The 27973-nt window shown below is 50.9% G+C and overlaps 4 protein-coding genes across 6 annotated transcripts in view; 3 read left to right on the top strand and 1 right to left on the bottom strand.

The window, feature by feature from the left end:
• LOC123768910 (ataxin-1-like) overlaps window positions 1-27973 on the bottom strand; it is a 418165-nt gene that overhangs the window by 331770 nt on the left and 58422 nt on the right. The window lies entirely within an intron of this gene.
• Window positions 1528-16842, top strand: LOC138354662 (uncharacterized). The gene is made up of 3 exons (XM_069309020.1): window positions 1528-1626; window positions 14883-15803; window positions 15847-16842. The coding sequence occupies exons 1-3, from the start codon at window positions 1528-1530 to the stop codon at window positions 16840-16842; spliced, it is 2016 nt and encodes a 671-aa protein (XP_069165121.1).
• Window positions 17828-20272, top strand: LOC123769036 (proteoglycan 4-like). Its single transcript, XM_045759990.2, has one exon. The coding sequence runs from the start codon at window positions 17828-17830 to the stop codon at window positions 20270-20272; it is 2445 nt and encodes an 814-aa protein (XP_045615946.2).
• Window positions 27797-27973, top strand: part of LOC138354661 (uncharacterized) — a 33419-nt gene continuing 33242 nt past the window's right edge. The window contains exon 1 of the mRNA XM_069309019.1: window positions 27797-27973. This exon is cut by the window's right edge and continues 698 nt beyond it. Coding sequence (XP_069165120.1) covers window positions 27797-27973 — 177 coding nt within the window.

Below are 27973 nucleotides of genomic sequence, written 5' to 3'. Positions count from 1 at the left end.
GAAAGTAATTAGAAACAGAACAATGCAGAAGATGTAGAGTGACCACAACACAGCAGTTGCAACATCAGGATCTGCGGGTTGGTACAAGAATTCAACCAACTACGAACCACTTAGGTTGATGAAAGGGAGCAGTAGAGCAACAGAAGTACACTTACATCGCATCAGGCTTGGATACCCATGTGCATGGGAAATAGGCTTACAGGTTCCGGAAGATGAGAGGAAATGTCAGCACTGTGGAGAAATGCCCGACAGACCACTGGAACATTATCTAACACAGTGCACAGTTACTACCACAACAGACCACTGGAACATTATCTAACACAGTGCACAGTTACTACCACAACAGACCACTGGAACATTATCTAACACAGTGCACAGTTACAAACCCATTAAGACTTCAACTTAGATTCAACAGAGCAGAAGTTGTTAAACACGTGGGACAAAATCTTACTGAAGCGACCAGACAAGTCATAAATACTCATACTCCGCCCAAGTAAAACAGAAACAAGCAACACTTAGTGGGCCAGCCAGAGGCTTAGGGCCCGCCCAGTGGGCCAGCCAGAGGCTTAGGGCCCGCCCAGTGGGCCAGCCAGAGGCTTAGGGCCCGCCCAGTGGGCCAGCCAGAGGCTTAGGGCCTGGTTGATACCTGGTTGATGGGGTTCTGGGAGTTGTTCCACTCCCCAAGCCCGGCCCGAGGCCAGGCTTGACTTGTGAGAGTTTGGTCCACTAGGCTGTTGCTTGGAGCGGCCCGCAGGGCCACATACCCACCACAGCCCAGTGGGCCCGCCGTCCAACCAAAGCCGTCCTCAACCTTTGACGGCTTTGGTTACATTTATTAAACAGTTTACAAGCATGAAAACTTGCCAATCAACTGTTGTTATTGTTATAAACAGCCTCCTGGTGCTTCGGAGCTCATTAACTGTTTAATAATTGTAAACAAAGCCGCCAAAGATTGAGAAAAGATGTACAGGTTCGTAAGTGCTTCGTGAATCTGGCCCCAAAGTCGCTCACAAGCATCCCTTACAAAGTACTTGAAAGAGTTATAAGGTTAAGACTAGTTGCACACCTCTGGAGAATTAGGTTTGTCAGTAAGCAAGAACACGGCTTAAGAACAGGGAAATGTTGCTTGACGCGCCTCCTGCAGTTGTATGATAAGGTAAGGAGAATATGGCAAGACGGAGAAGGATGGGCAGACTGCATATTTCTGGACTGCCAGAAAGCCTTTGATACAGTATCACACAGATGGTTACTATACAAACTTGAGAGGCAGGCGGGAGTAAACGGAGCCGCACTATCATGGGTAAGGAATTACCTGACAGACAGGTGTCAGAGAGTGACAGTGAGGGGCGAGGAGTCTGACTGGCGTAGAGTAACAAGCGGGCTGCCTCAAGGATCACTCCTGGCTCCCATACTATTCCTCAATTATGTAAATGACTTGACTGCAGGAGTCTTTTACGTCAATGTTTGCACATGATGCAAAACTAATGAGGAGGGTTGAGACAGATGAGGATTGTAAGACTCTCCAGCATGACTGAAAAAGACTTGGGAGTGGACACAACACCAAACCTAACTCCAGAGGCTCATATTAACAGAATAACATCAGCGGCATACTCTACTCTAGCAAAAGTCAGAACATCCTTCAGAAACTTGAATAAGAAGGCTTTTAGATCACTGTATACCGCCTATGTGAGGCCAGTCTTAAGAGTATGCCGACCCATCCTGGAACCCCCATTTAAAACACACACAAGGAAGCTCAAAGCGGTCCAGAAGTTTGCAATGAGATTCGTACCAGAACTGCGTGGGTAAGGTACGAAGAGAGAGTGCAGGAATTAGAAAGGAGACGAGAGAGATATCAAATAATATACACATGGAAAATACTGGAGTGAACGATATGGAAGAAAATGCAGAATAGAACCAGTGAAGAGCAGAGGTGCCATAGGCACAATCAGAGAACACTGTATAAACATCAGAGGTCCGCGGTTGTTCAACGTCCTCCCAGCGAGCATAAGAAATATTGCTGGAACAACCGTGGACATCTTCAAGAGGAAACTAGATAGTTTTCTAAATAACGTGGCGGACCAACCGGGCTGTGGTGGGTATGTGGGCCGCTCCAAGCAACAGCCTGGTGGACCAAATTCTCACAAGTCAAGCCTGGCCTCGGGCCGGGCTTGGGGAGTAGAACAACTCCCAGAACCCCATCAACCAGGTATCAACCAACAGCCTGGTGGACCAAACTCTCACAAGTCAAGCCTGGCCTCGGGACGGGCTTGGGGAGTATAAGAACTCCCAGAACCCCATCAACCAGGTATCAACCAACAGCCTGGTGGACCAAACTCTCACAAGTCAAGCCTGGCCTCGGGCCGGGCTTGGGGAGTAGAACAACTCCCAGAACCCCATCAACCAGGTATCAACCAACAGCCTGGTGGACCAAACTCTCACAAGTCAAGCCTGGCCTCGGGCCGGCTTGTAGAACAACTCCCAGAACCCCATCAAGCTGGTATCAAGCAGAACTATACCTGACGACGTTAGAAAGACGGAGGGAGAGGAACAGACATGATATAGACATAAAATGCTTAGAGGGGTTTGACAAGGTGGAAACATAGGAAATGTTTGCAATGAATAACAATAGAACAAGAGGATGGAAGCTTGATACTCAGATGTGCCATAGAGATGTTAGAGAGCTCTCTCAACCTGTCCTCTTAAAAAGAACGTCGCTTTTGGCCGTTTGCTCGTATGGCCGAAAGTGGACGTAATTTGAAAATGAAAAAAAAATGAAAATAAATTTGGGATTTTTTTTTTCAACAACAATAAGTTAAGGGTCCTCTGATAGGTTAGGTGGGCAGGAAATTCTCAAAGTTTCAAAACGTTAAGAAAAACGTTAATTGAAAGTTTCCTCTCCTAACCTTTCCGAGTAAGCCGGACGACTCAAACAGAAAACGGGAAAGTACGTCACTTTTGTGAGCCGATTTCATTTCAAATTATGTCCACTTTTGGCCATAGTGCCGCGCATACCAGCGAAAAGTGACGTTATTTTTAAGAGGACGGGTTGGGTTCATCACAGCGTCAACATGGAGTGAACATCCGGTGATGGAATGCCATGCTACACATGGTAGAAACAGTTATGTTGTACAACTGTATGTACAATTGTATGTTGCACAGGACTCGTTGACCAGGCCACACACTAGAAGGTGAAGGGACGACGACGTTCCAGTCCGTCCTGGACCATTCTCAAGTCGATTATGAACAGAACAGAACACAATCGACTTGAGAATGGTCCAGGACGGAGCGAAACGTCGTCGTCCCTTCACCTTCTAGTGTGTGGTCTGGTCAACATACTTTAGCCCCGTTATTGTGACTCATCGCCTGTACAGGACTCGTTCTTAGCCTAAAAAAAAAAAAGTTGGAAATGGAGAAAACTGAGGCCAGAATGACTGGAACAAGACCATACTTGGTCCTGGAACATGGAGCCGGTCGGCCGAGCGGACAGCACGCTGGACTTGTGGTCCTGGGTTCGATCGCAGGCGCCGGCGAGAAACAATGGCCAGAGTTTCTTTCACCCTATGCCCCTGTTACCTAGCAGTAAAATAGGTACCTGGGTGTTAGTCAGCTGTCACTGGCTGCTTCCTGGAGGTGGAGGCCTGATCGAGGACCGGGCCGCGGGGACACTAAAGCCCCGAAATCATCTCGAGCAACAAACCTGATCCCAAAATGAATCTTTAGCCCAAAGAAAATACAAGAAGGTAATGACTCAGTCTTGAGGTTATCTTGAGATGATTTCGGAGCTTAGCGTCCCTGCGGCCCGGTCCTCGACCAGGCCTTCTTTTTCTTCCCCCCCCCCCCACCCAGGATGCAGCCCGTGGCAGCTGTCTAACTCCCAGTTACCTATTTACTGCCAGATGAAGAGGGGCACCAGAGTGAAAGCAACTCTGCCCATTTGTTTCCGCCTCCGCCGGGATCCAACCCGGAACCTCAGGGCTACGAATCCTGAGCACTGTCCACTCAGCCGTCAGGCTCCTTTAGGGACAAAGAATCTTCTGGAGAAACTGGAGAGGAACAGAAGGACAAGAAAGGAGGACTTGAAGAAAGAGACAAGGAAACATTAACCCTTTAAAATGGAAGTATTCAGAGAGGCTCCACCCAGACGGAAGTGTAGGTGGTGACACTAGCAGGCCTGACACTGCACTCTACACCCACCTGTGTACTCTACACTGCACTCTACACCCACCTGTGTACTCTACACTGCACTCTACACCCACCTGTGTACTCTACACCCACCTGTGTACTCAACACTGCACTCTACACCCACCTGTGTACTCTACACCCACCTGTACACTCTACACCCACCTGTGTACTCAACACCCACCTGTACACTATACACCCACCTGTGCACTCTACACCCACCTGTGTACTCTACACCCACCTGTGTACTCTACACAGCCACCTGTGTACTCAACACCCACCTGTGTACTCAACACCCACCTGTGTACTCTACACCCACCTGTGTACTCTACACCCACCTGTGTACTCTACACCCACCTGTGTACTCTACACCCACCTGTGTACTCTATACTGCACTATACACCCACCTGTGTACTCTACACTGCACTCTACACCCACCTGTGTACTCTACACCCACCTGTGTACTCTACACCCATCTGTGTACTCTACACCCACTTGTGTACTCTATACTGCACTATACACCCACCTGTGTACTCTATACTCCACTCTACACCCACCTGTGTACTCTACACCCACCTGTGTACTCTACACCCACCTGTACACTCTACACCCACCTGTGTACTCTACACCCACCTGTACACTCTACACCCACCTGTGTACTCTACACCCACCTGTACACTCTACACCCACCTGTGTACTCTACACCCACCTGTGTACTCTACACTGCACTCTACACCCACCTGTGTACTCTACACCCACCTGTGTACTCTACACCCATCTGTGTACTCTACACCCACTTGTGTACTCTATACTGCACTATACACCCACCTGTGTACTCTATACTCCACTCTACACCCACCTGTGTACTCTACACCCACCTGTGTACTCTACACCCACCTGTACACTCTACACCCACCTGTGTACTCTACACCCACCTGTACACTCTACACCCACCTGTACACTCTACACCCACCTGTACACTCTACACCCACCTGTACACTCTACACCCACCTGTACACTCTACACCCACCAGTGCACTCTATACTGCACTATTCACCCACCTGTGTACTCTATACTGCACTATACACCCACCTGTGTACTCTATACTCCACTCTACACCCACCTGTGTACTCTATACTCCACTCTACACCCACCTGTGTACTCTACACTCCACTCTACACCCACCTGTGTACTCTACACCCACCTGTGTACTCTACACCCACCTGTGCACTCTATACTGCACTCTACACCCACCTGTGCACTCTACACCCACCTGTGTACTCTACACCCACCTGTGTACTCTACACCCACCTGTACACTCTACACCCACCTGTGTACTCTACACCCACCTGTGTACTCTACACCCATCTGTGTACTCTACACCCACTTGTGTACTCTATACTGCACTATACACCCACCTGTGTACTCTATACTCCACTCTACACCCACCTGTGTACTCTACACCCACCTGTGTACTCTACACCCACCTGTACACTCTACACCCACCTGTGTACTCTACACCCACCTGTACACTCTACACCCACCTGTACACTCTACACCCACCTGTACACTCTACACCCACCTGTACACTCTACACCCACCTGTACACTCTACACCCACCAGTGCACTCTATACTGCACTATTCACCCACCTGTGTACTCTATACTGCACTATACACCCACCTGTGTACTCTATACTCCACTCTACACCCACCTGTGTACTCTATACTCCACTCTACACCCACCTGTGTACTCTACACTCCACTCTACACCCACCTGTGTACTCTACACCCACCTGTGTACTCTACACCCACCTGTGCACTCTATACTGCACTCTACACCCACCTGTGCACTCTACACCCACCTGTGTACTCTACACCCACCTGTGTACTCTACACCCACCTGTACACTCTACACCCACCTGTGTACTCTACACCCACCTGTGTACTCTACACCCACCTGTACACTCTACACCCACCAGTACACTCTATACTGCACTATTCACCCACCTGTGTACTCTATACTGCACTATACACCCACCTGTGTACTCTATACTCCACTCTACACCCACCTGTGTACTCTATACTCCACTCTACACCCACCTGTGTACTCTACACTCCACTCTACACCCACCTGTGTACTCTACACCCACCTGTGTACTCTACACCCCACTCTACACCCACCTGTGTACTCTACACCCACCTGTGTACTCTACACCCACCTGTGTACTCTACACCCACCTGTGCACTCTATACTGCACTCTACACCCACCTGTGCACTCTACACCCACCTGTGTACTCTATACTGCACTATACTCCCACCTGTACACTTTACACTGCACGCTACACTCTACACTGCACGCTACACCCACCTGTGCACTCTACACCCACCTGTGTACTCTATACTGCACTATACTCCCACCTGTACACTTTACACTGCACGCTACACTCTACACTGCACTCTGCACCCACCTGTGTACTCTACACCCACCTGTGTACTCAACACCCACCTGTGTACTCTATACTGCACTATACTCCCACCTGTACACTTTATACTGCACGCTACACTCTACACTGCACGCTACACCCACAAGTCACCTTACACTGTAGCCGGGCAGATGGAAGGGATCTATGAGGAGAAAACACCAAGCCATTATGACTATATAGCACTGGGAAGGGGGTCAGGATAAGGATTTGGGATGGGACGGTGGGATGGAATGGTGCCCAACCACTTGCACGGTTGGGGATTGAACGCCGACCTGCATGGAGCGAGACCGTCGCTCTACCGTCCAGCCTCAAGATGGTGGTCACCAGGATAGACTACGGCCTAACCCACCAGAGGACCCAAAACAGAAAACGGGACAGTATGTCAATTTCGCGAGCCGCTTCCATTTTCTAGTACGACTATTTTTGGCCTTAAGTGTACGTCAAAATACGATGTTCTATTAGGCGGACGAGTTGGCCCAACACGTCACTACAGGAGCCAAGTGACTCACACCATTTAATAACAGCACAGGAAGAGGAAACTATCACTACTGGCATCCTGCACCACGGCAGCTGCATCCTGACAGCTCCCTCCTCCCCCGTAACTCACACTCCCAACCCTCATCTCAAAGTTATAACAGCGAGGTAACGACCCCTCGGCTCCTTCAACAGCCTCGTACGAACACTGAGGCTCCTAGTTCACCCCTCACCCTCACCCAGGTCCTGGAGTCGGGGCCCAGGAACTATAGCTCGTGTCCACCCATATGCTCTGCTTGTACCTGGTTGATACCTGGTTGATGGGGTTCTGGGAGTTATTCTACTCAGGGAGCCGGTCGGCCGAGCGGAGGGAGCCGGTCGGCCGAGCGGACAGCACGCTGGACTTGTGATCCTGTGGTCCCGGGTTCGATCCCGGGCGCCGGCGAGAAACAATGGGCAGTTTCTTTCACCCTATGCCCCTGTTACCTAGCAGTAAAATAGGTACCTGGGTGTTAGTCAGCTGTCACGGGCTGCTTCCTGGGGGTGGAGGCCTGGTCGAGGACCGGGCCGCGGGGACAGTAAAGCCCCAAAATCCTCAAGATAACCTCAAGATAAGATACTCCCCAAGCCCGGCCCGAGGCCAGGCTCGACTTGTGAGAGTTTGGTCCACCAGGCTGTTGCTTGCTGGACCTCTTGTAGCAGTACTACTACTACTAATAATAATGGTCACATCACAATAACGTTATAAATCCACAAAACGTCTTCAAGAGAGCCTCGGGATCCTGGTGGGTGCTGAAGCACTCCAGGTTGCAATTCTTATGACCATATCGCGGTACAGTTGACTAGAGCGCGTTTTAGAACCCTGAGCGCAGAGGTTCGAACCCTCATTACGGCACCTAGAGATGTTCTCACCAATGCTCAATAGCACAATAACGTGATGTATTTATGAGAAAATATTGAGGCAATACAATGGGATTGAACTCTCTTGGGGATGACAGCCCCTTCAAAGCTGGAGAAATTGCTGACCTGGAGAGCGTGCAGAGATCCTTTACTGCTAGAATCCACTCAGTAAAACATCTAAACTATTGGGACCGACTAAAGAGCCTAAATCTGTGTTCTCTTGAGCGCAGGCGGGAGAGATACATAATAATCTATACGAGGAAAATATTAGAGGGGCTGGTCCCAAACCTGCACACAGAAATAACATCACATGAGACCAGGAGGCATGGCAGGATGTGCAGAATACCCCCGTTGAAGAGCAGAGGTGCAACAGGTACTCTGAGAGAGAACTATCAACATCAGAGGTCCGAGACTGTTCAACACGCTTCCACTACACATAAGGGACATAACTGGCCGACCCCTCACAGTGTTCAAGAGAGAACTATCAACATCAGAGGCCCGAGACTGTTCAACACGCTTCCACTACACATAAGGGACATAGCTGGCCGACCCCTCACAGTGTTCAAGAGAGAACTATCAACATCAGAGGCCCGAGACTGTTCAACACGCTTCCACTACACATAAGGGACATAACTGGCCGACCCCTCACAGTGTTCAAGAGAGAACTATCAACATCAGAGGCCCGAGACTGTTCAACACGCTTCCACTACACATAAGGGACATAACTGGCCGACCCCTCACAGTGTTCAAGAGAGAACTATCAACATCAGAGGCCCGAGACTGTTCAACACGCTTCCACTACACATAAGGGGCATAACTGGCCGACCCCTCACAGTGTTCAAGAGAGAACTATCAACATCAGAGGCCCGAGACTGTTCAACACGCTTCCACTACACATAAGGGACATAACTGGCCGACCCCTCACAGTGTTCTTGGTTGATACCTGGTTGATACCTGGTTGATGGGGTTCTGGGAGTTCTTCTACTCCCCAAGCCCGGCCCGAGGCCAGGCTCGACTTGTGAGAGTTTGGTCCACCAGGCTGTTGCTTGGAGCGGCCCGCAGGGCCACGTACCCACCACAGCCCGGCTGATCCGGAACTTCTCTTAGAAAACCGTCCAGTTTTCTCTTGAAGATGTCCACGGTTGTTCCGGCAATATTTCTTATGCTCGCTGGGAGGACGTTGAACAACCGCGGACCCCTGATGTTTATACAGTGCTCTCTGATTGTGCCTATGACACCTCTGCTCTTCACAGGTTCAATCTTGCATTTTCTTCCATATCGTTCACTCCAGTACGTTGTTATTTTACTGTGTAGATTTGGGACCTGACCCTCCAGTATTTTCCAGGTGTATATTATTTGGTATCTCTCTCGTCTCCTTTCTAGAGAGTACATTTGGAGAGCTTTGAGACGATCCCAATAATTTAGGTGTTTTATCTCGTCTATGCGTGCCGTATATGTTCTCTGTATTCCCTCTATTTCAGCAATCTCTCCTGCTCTGAAGGGGGAAGTGAGTACTGAGCAGTACTCGAGACGGGACAGCACAAGTGACTTGAAGAGTACAACCATTGTGATGGGATCCCTGGATTTGAAAGTTCTCGTAATCCATCCGATCATTTTTCTGGCTGACGCGATATTTGCTTGGTTATGCTCCCTAAACGTTAGATCGTCGGACATCATTATTCCCAAATCCTTGACATGCTGTTTTCCTACTATGGGAAGATTCGATTGTGTTTTGTACCCTGTATTATGTTTCAGATCCTCATTTTTGCCGTACCTGAGTACCTGAAATTTATCACTGTTAAACATCATGTTATTTTCTGCTGCCCAATCAAAAACTTTGTTGACATCTGCTTGTAGTTTTTCAATGTCTTCAGCAGAGGTAATTTTCATGCTGATTTTTGTGTCATCTGCAAAGGACGACACGAAGCTGTGACGTGTATTTTTGTCTATATCAGATATGAGAATAAGGAACAGTAGCGGTGCAAGGACTGTACCTTGAGGTACAGAGCTTTTAACATCGCTTGGACTCGATTTTATCTGATTGACTGTTACTCTTTGTGTTCTGTTCGACAGGAAATTGAGTATCCAGCGTCCTACTTTTCCAGTTATTCCCATTGACCTCATTTTGTGAGCTATCACCCCATGGTCACATTTGTCGAACGCCTTTGCAAAGTCTGTGTATACAACATCTGCATTTTGCTTTTCTTCTAGGGCTTCTGTGATTTTGTCATAGTGGTTGAGTAACTGTGACAGACAGGATCTTCCCGCTCTAAATCCATGTTGTCCTGGATTGTGCAATTCATTGTTTTCCATAAAACTAGAAATTTGATTCCTAATCACTCTTTCAAACACTTTTATTATGTGTGATGTTAGTGCAACTGGCCTATAATTTTTTGCCAAGGCTTTACTCCCCCCCCTTGTGCAACGGAGCTATATCTGCAGATTTAAGTGCTGCTGGTATCTCTCCTGTATCCAGGCTCTTTCTCCATATTACGCTGAGTGCTCTCGCTACTGGTACTTTACATTTCTTTATGAATATTGAATTCCATGAGTCAGGCCCAGGAGCTGAGTGCATAGGCATATTATCAATTTCTCTTTCAAGAGAGAACTATCAACATCAGAGGCCCGAGACTGTTCAACACGCTTCCACTACACATAAGGGACATAACTGGCCGACCCCTCACAGTGTTCAAGAGAGAACTGGATAAGCACCTCCAAAGGATACCTGATCAACCAGGCTGTGAGCAGCCGCGTCCAACAGCTTGGTTGACCAGTCCAGCAACCAGGAGGCCTGGTCGACGACCGGGCCACGGGGACGCTAAGCCCCGGAAGCACCTCAAGATAACCTCAAGGTAAGGTAACCTCTCGCCCCTCGACTCCCAGACACACCCACTACCCGCTGAACCACGACCAGCTGAAAATGATCTCAACCAGAACACAATAATAATAAGAATAATAATAAGAATAATAATAATAATAATAATAAGAATAGTGTTACTTTGATTGAGATTCCATTATGATAAGAGAAGGTGGGTAAATACTGGCACCCCGCTCACCTGACTGAGACCAACAACACTGTATGACCACTTAGCACTTCTAGGTAATTACCGCATTGGTCCAGGGGGCAGCACGCACACAAGGCACGGAGGAGGGAGAAGGATAGGAGGGAGAGAGAAGGATAGGAGGAGGAGGGATGGAATGAGAGGGAGGGAGGATAGGTAATTACCTACACCGTTCACGGAAGGGTTCAGCCAATCAGGTGTCAGGGTATTAAGAACCAGGGATGCTGGCCGCTCTCTGAAGGGTTCCACGAGGACTGAAGATCGTATTGTGGAGTATAAGATACGAGGAATGGAAGATCTTTGTAAGGGTAAGCGTGGGGGGGTGATTTGTTTTTAATTTTGCCCCGAGGGGCGAGTTTATTGGGCAGCGTCACTCATCCTGTGAGTGGTCACACCGCCATAGTGACAGTATTGGGCAGCACCACTCATCCTGTGAGTGGTCACACCGCCATAGTGACAGTATTGGGCAGCGTCACTCATCCTGTGAGTGGACACACCGCCATGGTGACAGTATTGGGCAGCGCCACTCATCCTGTGAGTGGACACACCGCCATAGTGACAGTATTGGGCAGCGCCACTCATCCTGTGAGTGGACACACCGCCATAGTGACAGTATTGGGCAGCGTCACTCATCCTGTGAGTGGACACACCGCCATGGTGACAGTATTGGGCAGCGTCACTCATCCTGTGAGTGGACACACCGCCATAGTGACAGTATTGGGCAGCGTCACTCATCCTGTGAGTGGACACACCGCCATGGTGACAGTATTGGGCAGCGCCACTCATCCTGTGAGTGGACACACCGCCATAGTGACAGTATTGGGCAGCGCCACTCATCCTGTGAGTGGACACACCGCCATAGTGACAGTATTGGGCAGCGCCACTCATCCTGTGAGTGGACACACCGCCATAGTGACAGTATTGGGCAGCGTCACTCATCCTGTGAGTGGACACACCGCCATAGTGACAGTATTGGGCAGCGTCACTCATCCTGTGAGTGGGCACACCGCCATAGTGACAGTATTGGGCAGCGCCACTCATCCTGTGAGTGGACACACCGCCATAGTGACAGTATTGGGCAGCGTCACTCATCCTGTGAGTGGACACACCGCCATAGTGACAGTATTGGGCAGCGTCACTCATCCTGTGAGTGGGCACACCGCCATAGTGACAGTATTGGGCAGCGTCACTCATCCTGTGAGTGGACACACCGCCATAGTGACAGTATTGGGCAGCGCCACTCATCCTGTGAGTGGACACACCGCCATAGTGACAGTATTGGGCAGCGTCACTCATCCTGTGAGTGGACACACCGCCATAGTGACAGTATTGGGCAGCACCACTCATCCTGTGAGTGGACACACCGCCATAGTGACAGTATTGGGCAGCGCCACTCATCCTGTGAGTGGACACACCGCCATAGTGACAGTATTGGGCAGCGCCACTCATCCTGTGAGTGGACACACCGCCATAGTGACAGTATTGGGCAGCGCCACTCATCCTGTGAGTGGACACACCGCCATAGTGACAGTATTGGGCAGCGTCACTCATCCTGTGAGTGGACACACCGCCATAGTGACAGTATTGGGCAGCGCCACTCATCCTGTGAGCGGACACACCGCCATAGTGAGAGTATTGGGCACCGCCACTCATCCTGTGAGCGGACACACCGCCATAGTGAGAGTATTGGGCACCGCCACTCATCCTGTGAGCTGACACACCGCCATAGTGACAGTATTGGGCAGTGTCACTCATCCTGTGAGTGGACACACCGCCATAGTGACAGTATTGGGCAGCGTCACTCATCCTGTGAGTGGACACACCGCCATAGTGACAGTATTGGGCAGCACCACTCATCCTGTGAGTGGACACACCGCCATAGTGACAGTATTGGGCAGCGTCACTCATCCTGTGAGTGGACACACCGCCATAGTGACAGTATTGGGCAGCGCCACTCATCCTGTGAGTGGACACACCGCCATAGCAGCATGTACAACACTCCCCAATAGGAAGAAAACCCGCTGGGTTGTTCATCCTGTCACTTGTACCCAGACACAGCTGGGACTTGCTTAACTGTCTCAAGTGAACATGTTATCAAACAAGAAGGCCCGACAAACCTCCTGAAGTTACAGCCAGAACCCAATTACTGCCAGAATGAACCCAATTACGGCCAGAGTGAACCCAATTACTGCCAGAATGAACCCAATTACGGCCAGAGTGAACCCAATTACTGCCAGAATGAATCCAATTACGGCCAAAGTGAGCCCAATTACGGCCAGAATGAACCCAATTACTGCCAGAGTGAACCCAATTACGGCCAGAATGAACCCAATTACGGCCAGAGTGAACCCAATTACGGCCAGAAAGAACCCAATTACGGCCAGAGTGAACCCAATTACGGCCAGAGTGAACCCAATTACGGCCAGAGTGAACCCAATTACGGCCAGAGGCCAATTACGGCCAGAATGAACCCAATTACTGCCAGAGTGAACCCAATTACGGCCAGAATGAACCCAATTACGGCCAGAGTGAACCCAATTACGGCCAGAGTGAACCCAATTACGGCCAGAGTGAACCCAATTACGGCCAGAGTGAACCCAATTACGGCCAGAGTGAACCCAATTACGGCCAGAGTGAACCCAATTACGGCCAGAATGAACCCAATTACGGCCAGAATGAACCCAATTACGGCCAGAATGAACCCAATTACGGCCAGAATGAACCCAATTACGGCCAGAGTGAACCCAATTACGGCCAGAGTGAACCCAATTAAGGGTAGATGTGTTACATAGTCACCAAACACACTGTAATGTCCAGGCCCAGGACTGGTCACAACGACTTACGAAACAAGTAGATCTTTTGTAAACTGTTTATTAAATAAAAACACAGTATTCATGATTGGGGAGAAGATGCAACCCGTTCTCGCACTTGCTTATAGTCAATATTGGCTTATTAATAAGTGCATATGTGACATACTAATTTATTGTGAATATTTGAAGTTTATCTTGAGGTTATCTTGAGATGATTTCGGGGCTTTAGTGTCCCCGCGGCCCGGTCCTCGACCAGGCCTCCACCCCCAGGAAGCAGCCCGTGACAGCTTACTAACACCCAGGTACCTATTTACTGCTAGGTAACAGGGGCATTCTGGGTGAAAGAAACTTTGCCCATTTGTTTCTGCCTCGTGCGGGAATCGAACCCGCGCCACAGAATTACCAGTCCTGCGCGCTATCCACCAGGCTACGAGGCCCCCCGAGGTTTACCTTGAAAAGCTTCATAGAAAACACCGACCTCACCTAACCTTCTTAGTATGTTAAGATAAGCATTTTATTGCTTCATAATGACAATTAGTACTTAACCTATACCTATATTGATATTACAGTTTTATAAAAATATTAAAACAAAAACCAAAATATTTAAATAAATTGTAAAGCAACTCAGGATATTGCCAAATATTGTATAAAATCTCTATTGTATAATATAACTGACAAAGAAATTCCTTATATTAAAACTGGTCTTTAGCAAATCTATATAAAGAGTTTGTACCTTAAAAACAAAATATAACTTGGGATATACCACATATGTACTTATTAATCAGCCAAATAGTAACTATAAGCAATAAGTCATATATGTACTGTCTTGTGCGAGAGCGGGTTGCAAGATGTACAGGTTTCGGAAGTGGCCGGGTAAATGAACCCCAGCCAGAGCCATATTTTACTTATTATAATTTGCATCCGGCTCCAGCATGAAGTTAATAGTCTGTAGCAGGATATACTGACCCACAGCCAGGATATACTGACCCACAACCAGGATATACTGACCCACAGCCAGGATATACTGATCCACAGCCAGGATATACTGATCCACAGCCAGGATATACTGACCCACAGCCAGGATATACTGACCCACAGCCGGGATATACTGACCCACAGCCAGGATGTACTGACCCACAGCCAGGATATACTGACCCACAACCAGGATATACTGATCCACAGCCAGGATATACTGACCCACAGCCAGGATATACTGACCCACAGCCGGGATGCATTGACCCACAGCCGGGATGCACTGACCCACAGCCGGGATGCATTGACCCACAGCCGGGATATACTGACCCACAGCCGGGATATACTGACCCACAGCCGGGATATACTGACCCACAGCCGGGATATACTGACCCACAGCCGGGATATACTGACCCACAGCCGGGATATACTGACCCACAGCCGGGATATACTGACCCACAGCCAGGATATACTGACCCACAGCCAGGATATACTGACCCACAGCCAGGATATACTGATCCACAGCCAGGATATACTGACCCACAGCCAGGATATACTGATCCACAGCCAGGATATACTGACCCACAGCCGGGATATACTGATCCACAGCCAGGATATACTGATCCACAGCCAGGATATACTGATCCACAGCCAGGATATACTGACCCACAGCCAGGATATACTGACCCACAGCCAGGATATACTGACCCACAGCCGGGATATACTGACCCACAGCCGGGATATACTGACCCACAGCCGGGATATACTGACCCACAGCCGGGATATACTGACCCACAGCCGGGATATACTGACCCACAGCCAGGATATACTGACCCACAGCCAGGATATACTGACCCACAGCCAGGATATACTGACCCACAGCCAGGATATACTGACCCACAGCCAGGATATACTGACACAGCCAGGATATACTGACCCACAGCCGGGATATACTGACCCACAGCCAGGAAATACTGACCCACAGCCAGGATATACTGACCCACAGCCAGGATATACTGACCCACAGCCAGGATATACTGACCCACAGCCAGGATATACTGACCCACAGCCAGGATATACTGACCCACAGCCAGGATATACTGACCCACAGCCAGGATATACTGACCCACAGCCAGGATATACTGACCCACAGCCAGGATATACTGACCCACAGCCGGGATATACTGACCCACAGCCGGGATATACTGACCCACAGCCGGGATATACTGACCCACAGCCAGGATATACTGACCCACAGCCAGGATATACTGACCCACAGCCAGGATATACTGACCCACAGCCAGGATATACTGACCCACAGCCAGGATATACTGATCCACAGCCAGGATATACTGACCCACAGCCAGGATATACTGACCCACAGCCAGGATATACTGACCCACAGCCAGGATATACTGACCCACAGCCAGGATATACTGACCCACAGCCAGGATATACTGACCCACAGCCAGGATATACTGACCCACAGCCAGGATATACTGACCCACAGCCAGGATATACTGACCCACAGCCAGGATATACTGACCCACAGCCAGGATATACTGACCCACAGCCAGGATATACTGACCCACAGCCAGGATATACTGACCCACAGCCAGGATATACTGACCCACAGCCAGGATATACTGACCCACAGCCAGGATATACTGACCCACAGCCAGGTTATACTGACCCACAGCCAGGATATACTGACCCACAGCCAGGATATACTGACCCACAGCCGGGATATACTGACCCACAGCCAGGATATACTGACCCACAGCCAGGATATACTGACCCACAGCCAGGATATACTGACCCACAGCCAGGATATACTGACCCACAGCCGGGATATACTGACCCACAGCCAGGATATACTGACCCACAACCAGGATATACTGACCCACAGCCAGGATATACTGACCCACAGCCAGGATATACCAGTTCCTTAGGTTATTAGGGACCGTCCCTTCCCCTATTAAGGCCTTAGGCCCTGACTGGCCCTTGCGTCCTTAGGCACGACCTTTTGTTAGGCCTAGTTGGTTGATTGGTCAGGGGGTGCCCCAGAGGGTAGGCCTACTCTCCCCGTTGGTCAGGGGGTGCCCCAGAGGGTAGGCCTACTCTCCCCGTTGGTCAGGGGGTGCCCCAGAGGGTAGGCCTACTCTCCCCGTTGGTCAGGGAGTGCCCCAGAGGGTAGGCCTACTCTCCCCGTTGGTCAGGGGGTGCCCCAGAAGGTAGGCCTACTCTCCCCGTTGGTCAGGGGGTGCCCCAGAAGGTAGGCCTACTCTCCCCGTTGGTCAGGGGGTGCCCCAGAGGGTAGGCCTACTCTCCCCGTTGGTCAGGGGGTGCCCCTAGGGGCGGGGCTCAGGGCACGCTGGGCTTATCTCAAGAACTTGATCTAGTGTGGAGTTGAACTTTGTGTGGAGGCCTGGTCGAGGACCGGGCCGCGGGGACGTTGAGCCCCGAAATCACTGCAAGGTGGAGGGGGGGGAGCCATCCCCAGGGGAGGGACAGCAAGCTGCACGGCTGCACTGTTGCACATTGAAGCGAATTATTGTTACTTGGGCTTCCTTTTTATTATTATTATTGTCTACCACAGACGTGGCCAGACATTTACAATGCTAACCAGCATATATACATTTTCTTCTGTCCTCCATGGACAGGGTTAGAGATGTGTTAAACATATAGTTCAAGGGTTTATTGAACACTCAACCACAGAAGGTGATTCGGTGCTTTTAAAATGCTAAGCTAACCTACATACGTAAATACATAGATACACAGATTTACGTATGCCTTACATAAAGTGTTTGATGTGTCTTTTACATAGTGTCATTAATGTGCATTTACAAAGGTGAAATGTAATTCTCATCAGCTTCCATATATACTTTATACACATACATACGCACACATACATATTTATGGCTCTCCCACTCTGACAAGGTAAGATGTCAGGGTGCCCCACAAAGACACCTCCAACGCCACAAAAGGAACCTCCAACGCCACAAAAGCTACACCAACGCCACAAAAGCTACACCAACGCCACAAAAGCAACCTCCAACGCCACAAAAGCTACACCAACGCCACAAAAGCAACCTCCAACGCCACAAAAGCTACACCAACGCCACAAAAGCAACCTCCAACGCCACAAAAGCAACCCCCAACGCCACAAAAGCAACCTCCAACGCCACAAAAGCAACCTCCAACGCCACAAAAGCAACCTCCAACGCCACAAAAGCAACCTCCAACGCCACAAAAGCAACCCCCAACGCCACAAAAGCAACCTCCAACGCCACAAAAGCAACCTCCAACGCCACAAAAGCAACCCCCAACGCCACAAAAGCAACCTCCAACGCCACAAAAGCAACCTCCTACGCCACAAAAGCAACCTCCAACGCCACAAAAGCAACCTCCAACGCCACAAAAGCAACCTCCAACGCCACAAAAGCAACCTCCAACGCCACAAAAGCTACACCAACGCCACAAAAGCAACCTCCAACGCCACAAAAGCAACCTCCAACGCCACAAAAGCTACACCAACGCCAGAAAAGCTACACCAACGCCACAAAAGCAACCTCCAACGCCACAAAAGCTACACCAACGCCACAAAAGCAACCTCCAACGCCACAAAAGCTACACCAACGCCACAAAAGCAACCTCCAACGCCACAAAAGCAACCCCCAACGCCACAAAAGCAACCTCCAACGCCACAAAAGCAACCTCCAACGCCACAAAAGCAACCTCCAACGCCACAAAAGCAACCTCCAACGCCACAAAAGCAACCTCCAACGCCACAAAAGCAACCCCCAACGCCACAAAAGCTACACCAACGCCACAAAAGCAACCTCCAACGCCACAAAAGCTACACCAACGCCACAAAAGCAACCTCCAACGCCACAAAAGCAACCCCCAACGCCACAAAAGCAACCTCCAACGCCACAAAAGCAACCTCCAACGCCACAAAAGCAACCTCCAACGCCACAAAAGCAACCTCCAACGCCACAAAAGCAACCCCCAACGCCACAAAAGCTACACCAACGCCACAAAAGCAACCCCCAACGCCACAAAAGCAACCTCCAACGCCACAAAAGCTACACCAACGCCACAAAAGCAACCTCCAACGCCACAAAAGCAACCTCCAACGCCACAAAAGCAACCCCCAACGCCACAAAAGCAACCTCCAACGCCACAAAAGCAACCTCCAACGTCACAAAAGCTACACCAACGCCACAAAAGCAACCTCCAACGCCACAAAAGCAACCCCCAACGCCACAAAAGCAACCTCCAACGCCACAAAAGCAACCTCCAACGCCACAAAAGCAACCCCCAACGCCACAAAAGCAACCTCCAACGCCACAAAAGCAACCTCCAACGCCACAAAAGCAACCCCCAACGCCACAAAAGCAACCTCCAAACGCCACAAAAGCAACCTCCAACGCCACAAAAGCAACCCCCAACGCCACAAAAGCAACCTCCAACGCCACAAAAGCAACCTCCAACGCCACAAAAGCTACACCAACGCCACAAAAGCAACCTCCAACGCCACAAAAGCAACCCCCAACGCCACAAAAGCAACCTCCAACGCCACAAAAGCAACCTCCAACGCCACAAAAGCAACCTCCAACGCCACAAAAGCAACCTCCAACGCCACAAAAGCAACCCCCAACGCCACAAAAGCTACACCAACGCCACAAAAGCAACCCCCAACGCCACAAAAGCAACCTCCAACGCCACAAAAGCTACACCAACGCCACAAAAGCAACCTCCAACGCCACAAAAGCAACCTCCAACGCCACAAAAGCAACCCTCAACGCCACAAAAGCAACCCCCAACGCCACAAAAGCAACCTCCAACGCCACAAAAGCAACCTCCAACGCCACAAAAGCTACACCAACGCCACAAAAGCAACCTCCAACGCCACAAAAGCTACACCAACGCCACAAAAGCAACCTCCAACGCCACAAAAGCAACCTCCAACGCCACAAAAGCTACCTCCAACGCCACAAAAGCAACCTCCAACGCCACAAAAGCAACCTCCAACGCCACAAAAGCAACCTCCAACGCCACAAAAGCACCCTCCAACGCCACAAAAGCACCCTCCAACGCCACAAAAGCACCCTCCAACGCCACAAAAGCACCCTCCAACGCCACAAAAGCAACCTCCAACGCCACAAAAGCACCCTCAAACGCCACAAAAGCACCCTCCAACGCCACAAAAGCACCCTCCAACGCCACAAAAGCAACCTCCAACGCCACAAAAGCAACCTCCAACGCCACAAAAGCAACCTCCAACGCCACAAAAGCAACCTCCAACGCCACAAAAGCAACCTCCAACGCCACAAAAGCAACCTCCAACGCCACAAAAGCAACCTCCCAACGCCTGGATGGAATAAAAAGGTTAAGTCAGCCAGAGAGTTGATCAAGTGAGTGAGCAAGTCATCACTCACCGCTGAGTCACAGGCCGGCGGTGAGTAACGCCCACCTTAACGTCTGGCGTTCCTACCTACGCCCACGGTGAGTCACCTACGGCCACGGTGAGTCACCTACGGCCCACGGTGAGTCACCTACGGCCCACGGTGAGTCACCTACGCCCACGGTGAGTCACCTACGCCCACGGTGAGTCACCTACGTCCCACGGTGAGTCACCTACGCCCACGGTGAGTCACCTACGCCCACGGTGAGTCACCTACGGCCCCACGGTGAGTCACCTACGCCCACGGTGAGTCACCTCCGTCCCACGGTGAGTCACCTACGCCCACGGTGAGTCACCTACGTCCCACGGTGAGTCACCTACGGCCCACGGTGAGTCACCTACGCCCACGGTGAGTCACCTCCGGCCCCACGGTGAGTCACCTACGGCCCCACGGTGAGTCACCTACGCCCACGGTGAGTCACCTACGTCCCACGGTGAGTCACCTACGTCCCACGGTGAGTCACCGTGGGACCGTAGGCACCCGGTGAGTCAGAGGGGGGCTGTAGTCCCCAGCACACACCCAGGGAATGACATCCCCTTAGGTAGTATTACCTGGTTGATGGGGTTCCGGGAGTTGTTCTACTCCCCAAGCCCGGCCCGAGGCCAGGCTTGACTTGTGAGAGTTTGGTCCACCAGGCTGTTGGTTGATACCTGGTTGATGGGGTTCTGGGAGTTGTTCTACTCCCCAAGCCCGGCCCGAGGCCAGGCTTGACTTGTGAGAGTTTGGTCCACCAGGCTGTTGGTTGATACCTGGTTGATGGGGTTCTGGGAGTTGTTCTACTCCCCAAGCCCGGCCCGAGGCCAGGCTTGACTTGTGAGAGTTTGGTCCACCAGGCTGTTGGTTGATACCTGGTTGATGGGGTTCTGGGAGTTGTTGTTCTCCCCAAGCCCGGCCCGAGGCCAGGCTTGACTTGTGAGAGTTTGGTCCACCAGGCTGTTGGTTGATACCTGGTTGATGGGGTTCTGGGAGTTCTTCTACTCCCCAAGCCCGGCCCGAGGCCAGGCTTGACTTGTGAGAGTTTGCCCACCAGGCTGTTGCTTGCAGCGGCCCGCAGGCCCACATACCCATCACAGCCCGGTTGGTCCGGCACTTTTTTTTTATGAAAACAATCTAGTTTCCTCTTGAAGATGTCCACGGTTGTTCCGGCAATATTTCTTATAGTCGCTGGGAGGACGTTGAACAACCGCGGACCTCTGATGTTTATACAGTGTTCTCTGATTGTACCTATGGCACCTCTGCTCTTCACTGGTTCTATTCTGCATTTTCTTCCATATCGTTCACTCCAGTATGTGGTTATTTTACTGTGTAGATTTGGAACCTGTCCCTCCAGTATCTTCCATGTGTATATTATTTGGTATCTCTCTCGTCTCCTTTCTAGTGAGTACATTTGGAGAGCTTTGAGACTATCCCAATAATTTAGGTGCTTTATCTCGTCTATGCGTGCCGTATATGTTCTCTGTATTCCCTCTATTTCAGCAATCTCTGCTGCTCTGAAGGGGGAAGTGAGTACTGAGCAGTACTCAAGACGGGACAACACAAGTGACTTGAAGAGTACAACCATTGTGATGGGATCCCTGGATTTGAAAGTTCTCGTAATCCATCCGATCATTTTTCTGGCTGTCGCAATATTTGCTTGGTTATGCTCCTTAAACGTTAGGTCGTCAGACATCATTATTCCAAAATCGTTTACATTTTGCTTTCCTACTATGGGCAGATTTGATTGTATTTTGTACCCTGTATTATGTTTAAGGTCCTCATTTTTACCGTACCTGAGTACCTGGAATTTATCACTGTTAAACATCATGTTATTTTCTGATGCCCAGTCGAAAACTTTACTGGTATGTGCTTGTAGGTTTTCAATGTCTTCAATGTTAATGGCTCATCCTGCTGGAGTGGGGTGGGGGGTGGGGGCTTTTTCCCCTTCTCGAGGGTGTGGGGGAGCAGTTGGGAAAGGGAGATAGGGTGGGAGAGGGGGGGAGGGAAAGTGATGGGAGAGGGGGTAAGGGAAAGGGGGGGGGTAAGGGAGAGGGGGGGGGTAAGGGAGAGGGGGGGGGTAAGGGAGAGGGGGGGTAAGGGAGAGAGGGGGGTAAGGGAGAGGGGGGGGGGGTAAGGGAGAGGGGGGGGGGTAAGGGGGGGCAGTTGTCTAAGAGGGCCCACGTGTAAAGTCATGACCGTCGTAGCCAGGACAATTATATTTATGGTCACTGATGAAATAATCACACTTGAGACTTTCTCCTCCCCACCGCTTCCCTCACCCGCCCACCGCTTCCCTCACCCTCCCCACAGCTTCCCTCACCCTCCCCTCTGGGAGTCTGGGAGCCGGTCGGCCGAGCGGACAGCATGCTGGACTTGTGATCCTGTAGTCCCGGGGTCGATCCCAGGCGCCGACGAGAAACAATGTGCAGAGTTTCTTTCACCCTATGCCAAATGAACAGGCACATGCAAATGACCTGCTACGGATGTGCGACATGTTTGCCTTAAACCAGCAAATAGTAGAACCAACTAGGAAGGAGAACACGCTGGACCTCATTTTCACTAATAATGATGAATTGATCAGGAACATAATGATTACAAATACCTGTTACTCAGATCACAACTTAATTGAAGTTCTGACGGCCATGGAAAGTAGACGTGCCCAACCAGTCCCGTGCCCCAGGGGAGGAGTAATTAGCAAATTCAACTTTAATAATAAACAGATTAAGTGGACGGCGTTCCCTCTATAGGTTCCGTCCCCCCCTTTTTTTGGGGGGGGGGGGGGGGAGTAAAGAGGAAGGAGAGGCATAGGTGAAGGGAAGTATAGAAGTGGGAAATACAGTGAGAGGTATGAAAGCCGGCGGGCTGTCCGCCTTGCTGACTTCCCTCCCTTCAGTCTGTCTTCGTACCTCATCCCTCGCAGCTCTGGGACGAGTCTCGTTGCAAACTTAAGCACCTTTTCGAGCTTCCTTGTAGGTTTTTCAAGATGGGGGGCTCCCGATGGGGCGGCATACTTTAAGACACGTACGTGCGTGCGTGCGTGTGTGTGTGTGTGTGTGTGTGTGTGTGTGTGTGTGTGTGTGTGTGTGTGTACTCACCTAATTGTACAGGTTCCTGAGCCTATTGGGCTCTATCATATCTACACTTGAAACTATGTATGGACTCAGCCTCCACCACATCACTTCCTAATGCATTCCATTTGTCAACCTCTCTGACACTAAAAAAGTTCTTTCTAATATCTCTGTGGCTCATTTGGGCACTCAGTTTCCACCTGTGTCCCCTTGTGCGTGTGCCCTTGTGTTAAATAGCTTGTCTTTATCTACCCTATCAATTCCCTTGAGAATCTTGAATGTGGTGATCATGTCCCCCCGAACTCTTCTGTCTTCCAACGAAGTGAGGTTTAATTCCCGTAGTCTCTCCTCGTAGCTCTTACCTCTCAGCTCGGGTACTAGTCTGGTGGCAAACCTTTGAACCTTTTCCAGTTTAGTCTTATGCTTGAAGTATTTAGTCGTGTGTGTGTGTGTACTCACCTAATTGTACTCACCTAATTGTGCTTGCGGGGGTTGAGCTCTGGCTCTTTGGTCCCGCCTCTCAACCGTCAATCAACTGGTGTACAGATTCCTGAGCCTATTGGGCTCTATCATATCTACATTTGAAGCTGTGTATGGAGTCAGCCTCCACCACATCACTTCCTAATGCATTCCATTTACTAACTACTCTGACACTGAAAAAGTTCTTTCTAACGTCTCTGTGGCTCATTTGGGTACTCAGCTTCCACCTGTGCCCCCTTGTTCGCGTCCCACCAGTGTTGAATAGTTCATCCTTGTTTACCCGGTCGATTCCCCTGAGGATTTTGTAGGTTGTGATCATGTCCCCCCTTACTCTTCTGTCTTCCAGTGTCGTAAGGTGCATTTCCTGTGTGTGTGTGTGTGTACTCACCTATATGTACTCACCTATATGTGCTTGCAGGATCGAGCATTGACTCTTTGATCCCGCCTTTCTAGCTATCGGTTGTTTACAGCAATGACTCCTGTCCCATTGTGTGTGTGTGTGTGTGTGTGTGTGTGTGTGTGTGTGTGTGTGTGTGTGTGTGTGTGTGTGTGTGTGTGTGTGTGTACTCACCTAGTTGTGTTTGCGGGGGTTGAGCTCTGGCTCTTTGGTCCCGCCTCTTAACCGTCAATCAACAGGTATGTTGTGTGTGTGTGTGTGTGTGTGTGTGTGTGTGTGTGTGTGTGTGTGTGTGTGTGTGTGTGTGTGTGTGTGTGTGTGTGTGTGTGTGTATGTGTGTGTGTGTGTGTGTGTGTGTGCGCGCGCGCGCGCGCGGTGGGAGAAGGGGGGGGGAGTAAGACCCATGAGCCACCTAATGTTTTTGTTTATAACATTCGTTGAAAAAGTTTGACTGACCTGAATTCTTGCGAAAACAGCTATCGTGTTTTGAGCCCATCACACACACACACACACACACACACACACACACACACACACACACACACACACACACACACACACACACACACACAGTGAGTCAGATTACAAGTGTTCGATACATTCATTGTTGTGTAGCAGCCCGTCCTCCAAACAAAGACCCAAAGACCATTCCATCCACCCGCCAAACCCCCAGGTGTTTATGAATGACAAACGGTTTACACACGACTCACAACTGCTGACGTTCGAACACTTCCGGAACAAGTGCTTCACTGACGACTTGTGTTCGAACCACAACGCTGTAAATGCTTCACCCACGTACTACAAATACAAATAATCGCCAACAGAACCTAAACACCTAACCTATCCTATGCCTATATATGCACAATATGCTAATATATTATAATATTAATTTATAGTTGAGAAAATTCCCGTTTTGAATGAACAGCATGTTAAAATTTATGAATGCGTCTGTGGGGTCGACCGCTGGATGTAATGGACTTGAGTCGAGGACGGGTTGTGTGTAGTGATATACATGAAAATTATACCAGTGTGTGTCACCCAGACCCCTCAGTGTGTCACCCAGACACCCCTCGGTGTCACCCAGACCCCCCTCAGTGTCACCCAGACACCCCTCGGTGTCACCCAGACCCCCCTCAGTGTCACCCAGACCCCCCTCAGTGTCACCCAGACCCCCCCCTCATTGTCACCTAGACCCCCCCCCTCAGTGTCACCCAGACCCCCCCTCAGTGTCACCCAGACCCCCCCTCAGTGTCACCCAGACCCCCCTCAGTGTCACCCAGACCCCCCCCTCATTGTCACCTAGACCCCCCCCCTCAGTGTCACCTAGACCCCCTCAGTGTCACCTAGACCCCCCTCAGTGTCACCCAGACCCCCCTCAGTGTCACCCAGACCCCCCTCAGTGTCACCCAGACCCCCCCCTCAGTGTCACCCAGACCCCCCCCCCCTCAGTGTCACCCAGACCCCCTCAGTGTGTGTCACCCAGACCCCCTCAGTGTCACCCAGACCCCCTCAGTGTCACCTAGACCCCCCTCAGTGTCACCTAGACCCCCCTCAGTGTCATCCAGACCCCCCTCAGTGTGTGTCACCCAGACCCCTCAGTGTGTCTCACCCAGATCCCCCTCAGTGTGTGTCACCCAGATCCCCCTCAGTGTGTGTCACCCAGATCCCCCTCAGTGTGTGTCACCCAGACCCCTCAGTGTCACCCAGACCCCTCAATGTGTGTCACCCAGACCGCCCTTAGTGTGTGTCACCCAGACCCCCCTCAGTGTCACCCAGACCCCCTCAGTGTCACCCAGACCCCCTCATTGTCACCCAGACCCCCTCAGTGTCACCCAGACCCCCTCAGTGTCACCTAGACCCCCCTCAGTGTCACCTAGACCCCCCTCAGTGTCATCCAGACCCCCCTCAGTGTGTGTCACCCAGACCCCTCAGTGTGTCTCACCCAGATCCCCCTCAGTGTGTGTCACCCAGATCCCCCTCAGTGTGTGTCACCCAGATCCCCCTCAGTGTGTGTCACCCAGACCCCTCAGTGTCACCCAGACCCCTCAATGTGTGTCACCCAGACCGCCCTTAGTGTGTGTCACCCAGACCCCCCTCAGTGTCACCCAGACCCCCTCAGTGTCACCCAGACCCCCTCATTGTCACCCAGACCCCCTCAGTGTCACCCAGACCCCTCAGTGTCACCCAGACCCCCCTCAGTGTGTGTCACCCAGACCCCCTCAGTGTGTGTCACCCAGACCCCCTCAGTGTGTGTCACCCAGACCCCCTCAGTGTGTGTCACCCAGACCCCCTCAGTGTGTGTCACCCAGACCTCCCTCAGTGTCACCCAGACCCCCCTCAGTGTCACCCAGACCCCCCTCAGTGTGTGTCACCCAGACCCCTCAGTGTGTGTCACCCAGACCCCTCAGTGTGTGTCACCCAGACCCCTCAGTGTGTGTCACCCAGACCCTTCACTGTCACTCTCTGTGTACGAACCTTCACTTGTAAGTTAGTTTAGTTCAATTATTATGCCCCCCATACCCATCCTGTGGGCGGTAGTGGAAAGGGTTACAGAGGCACATAATGGGCTCAGGGACTGAACCCCACAATTCATTTAGCTAAGCAAGTTACAATCTTGATGAGCTAGTTACAAAATTCAATATAAGTCGTCACATCAACAATGGGTTCGAGATCGACCTCAAGTACAGGTTCTAAATTAAGCAACTGACATATGTGAAGAGTTAGTGGCACAATTAATGTATTTGTCCTGCACACCGCCCCCCATCCAGTGGGCAGCGGTGGATAGGTTACAGTCACTTAGTTACTACCTACAGTTAGCAAACTGGAGATAATTGGCTAAAATTTCTGGTAGCAGATCATTTTGAATGAAATATTGACACATTTCTTGAGCATATGTTATAACGCTGTCTGTAAACTTGGATCTTTTCGCACTCCCTCACATAGTGACGGAGGGTGTGCGAATAATTTTGTTGACACAGTTTACATTTGGTCAGGTCTACATCGGCAGATAATGAGAATTCCCAGAGATAGTTGTAACCGAGTCTAAGCCGAGCAGTAGTAACATCTAGAAGTCTGCTGATTTTATTGGATGATCCATAGATGTGTGGCTCCTCTTGCATGATAGTATGATGATAGATGGAATTATTGGTGTCAATTTCACTGAGCCTGGCCACGGAGGTCCCCATGTGCCAACACCACCCACCACCACCCCACCCACCACACTACCACACCACACACCACCGCACCACACCACACCACCGCACCACACCACCCATCACACCACCGCACCACACCACCCACCACACCACCCACCACGCTACCTCACCACCCACCACACCACCGCACCACACCACCACACCACACCACCCACCACACCACACCACCCACCACACCACACCACCCACCACACCACACCACCCACCACACCACCACCGCACCACACCACCCACCACACTACCACACCGCTCACCTTGCTTTGCGAGATGTGTTTCTCCGAGTATTCATCCCATGAGTACCCATATTATGGGTATCAAGAAGGTATCATCCGAGAGGCGAGTGCCCTGGCTAGGTGACCGTACCCCCCCCCCCCCCCGCCCAGCGCCCGCCCAGCGCCCGCCCAGCACCCGCAACCACCCGCCCAGCGCCCGCACCCACCAGCCCAGCGCCCGCCCAGCACCCGCAACCACCCGCCCAGCGCCC

This window comes from Procambarus clarkii, chromosome 64 (assembly GCF_040958095.1).
Source record: "Procambarus clarkii isolate CNS0578487 chromosome 64, FALCON_Pclarkii_2.0, whole genome shotgun sequence".
Classification (NCBI taxonomy): Eukaryota; Metazoa; Arthropoda; class Malacostraca; order Decapoda; family Cambaridae; genus Procambarus; species Procambarus clarkii.
This window is presented reverse-complemented; position numbering and strand designations above follow the sequence as displayed.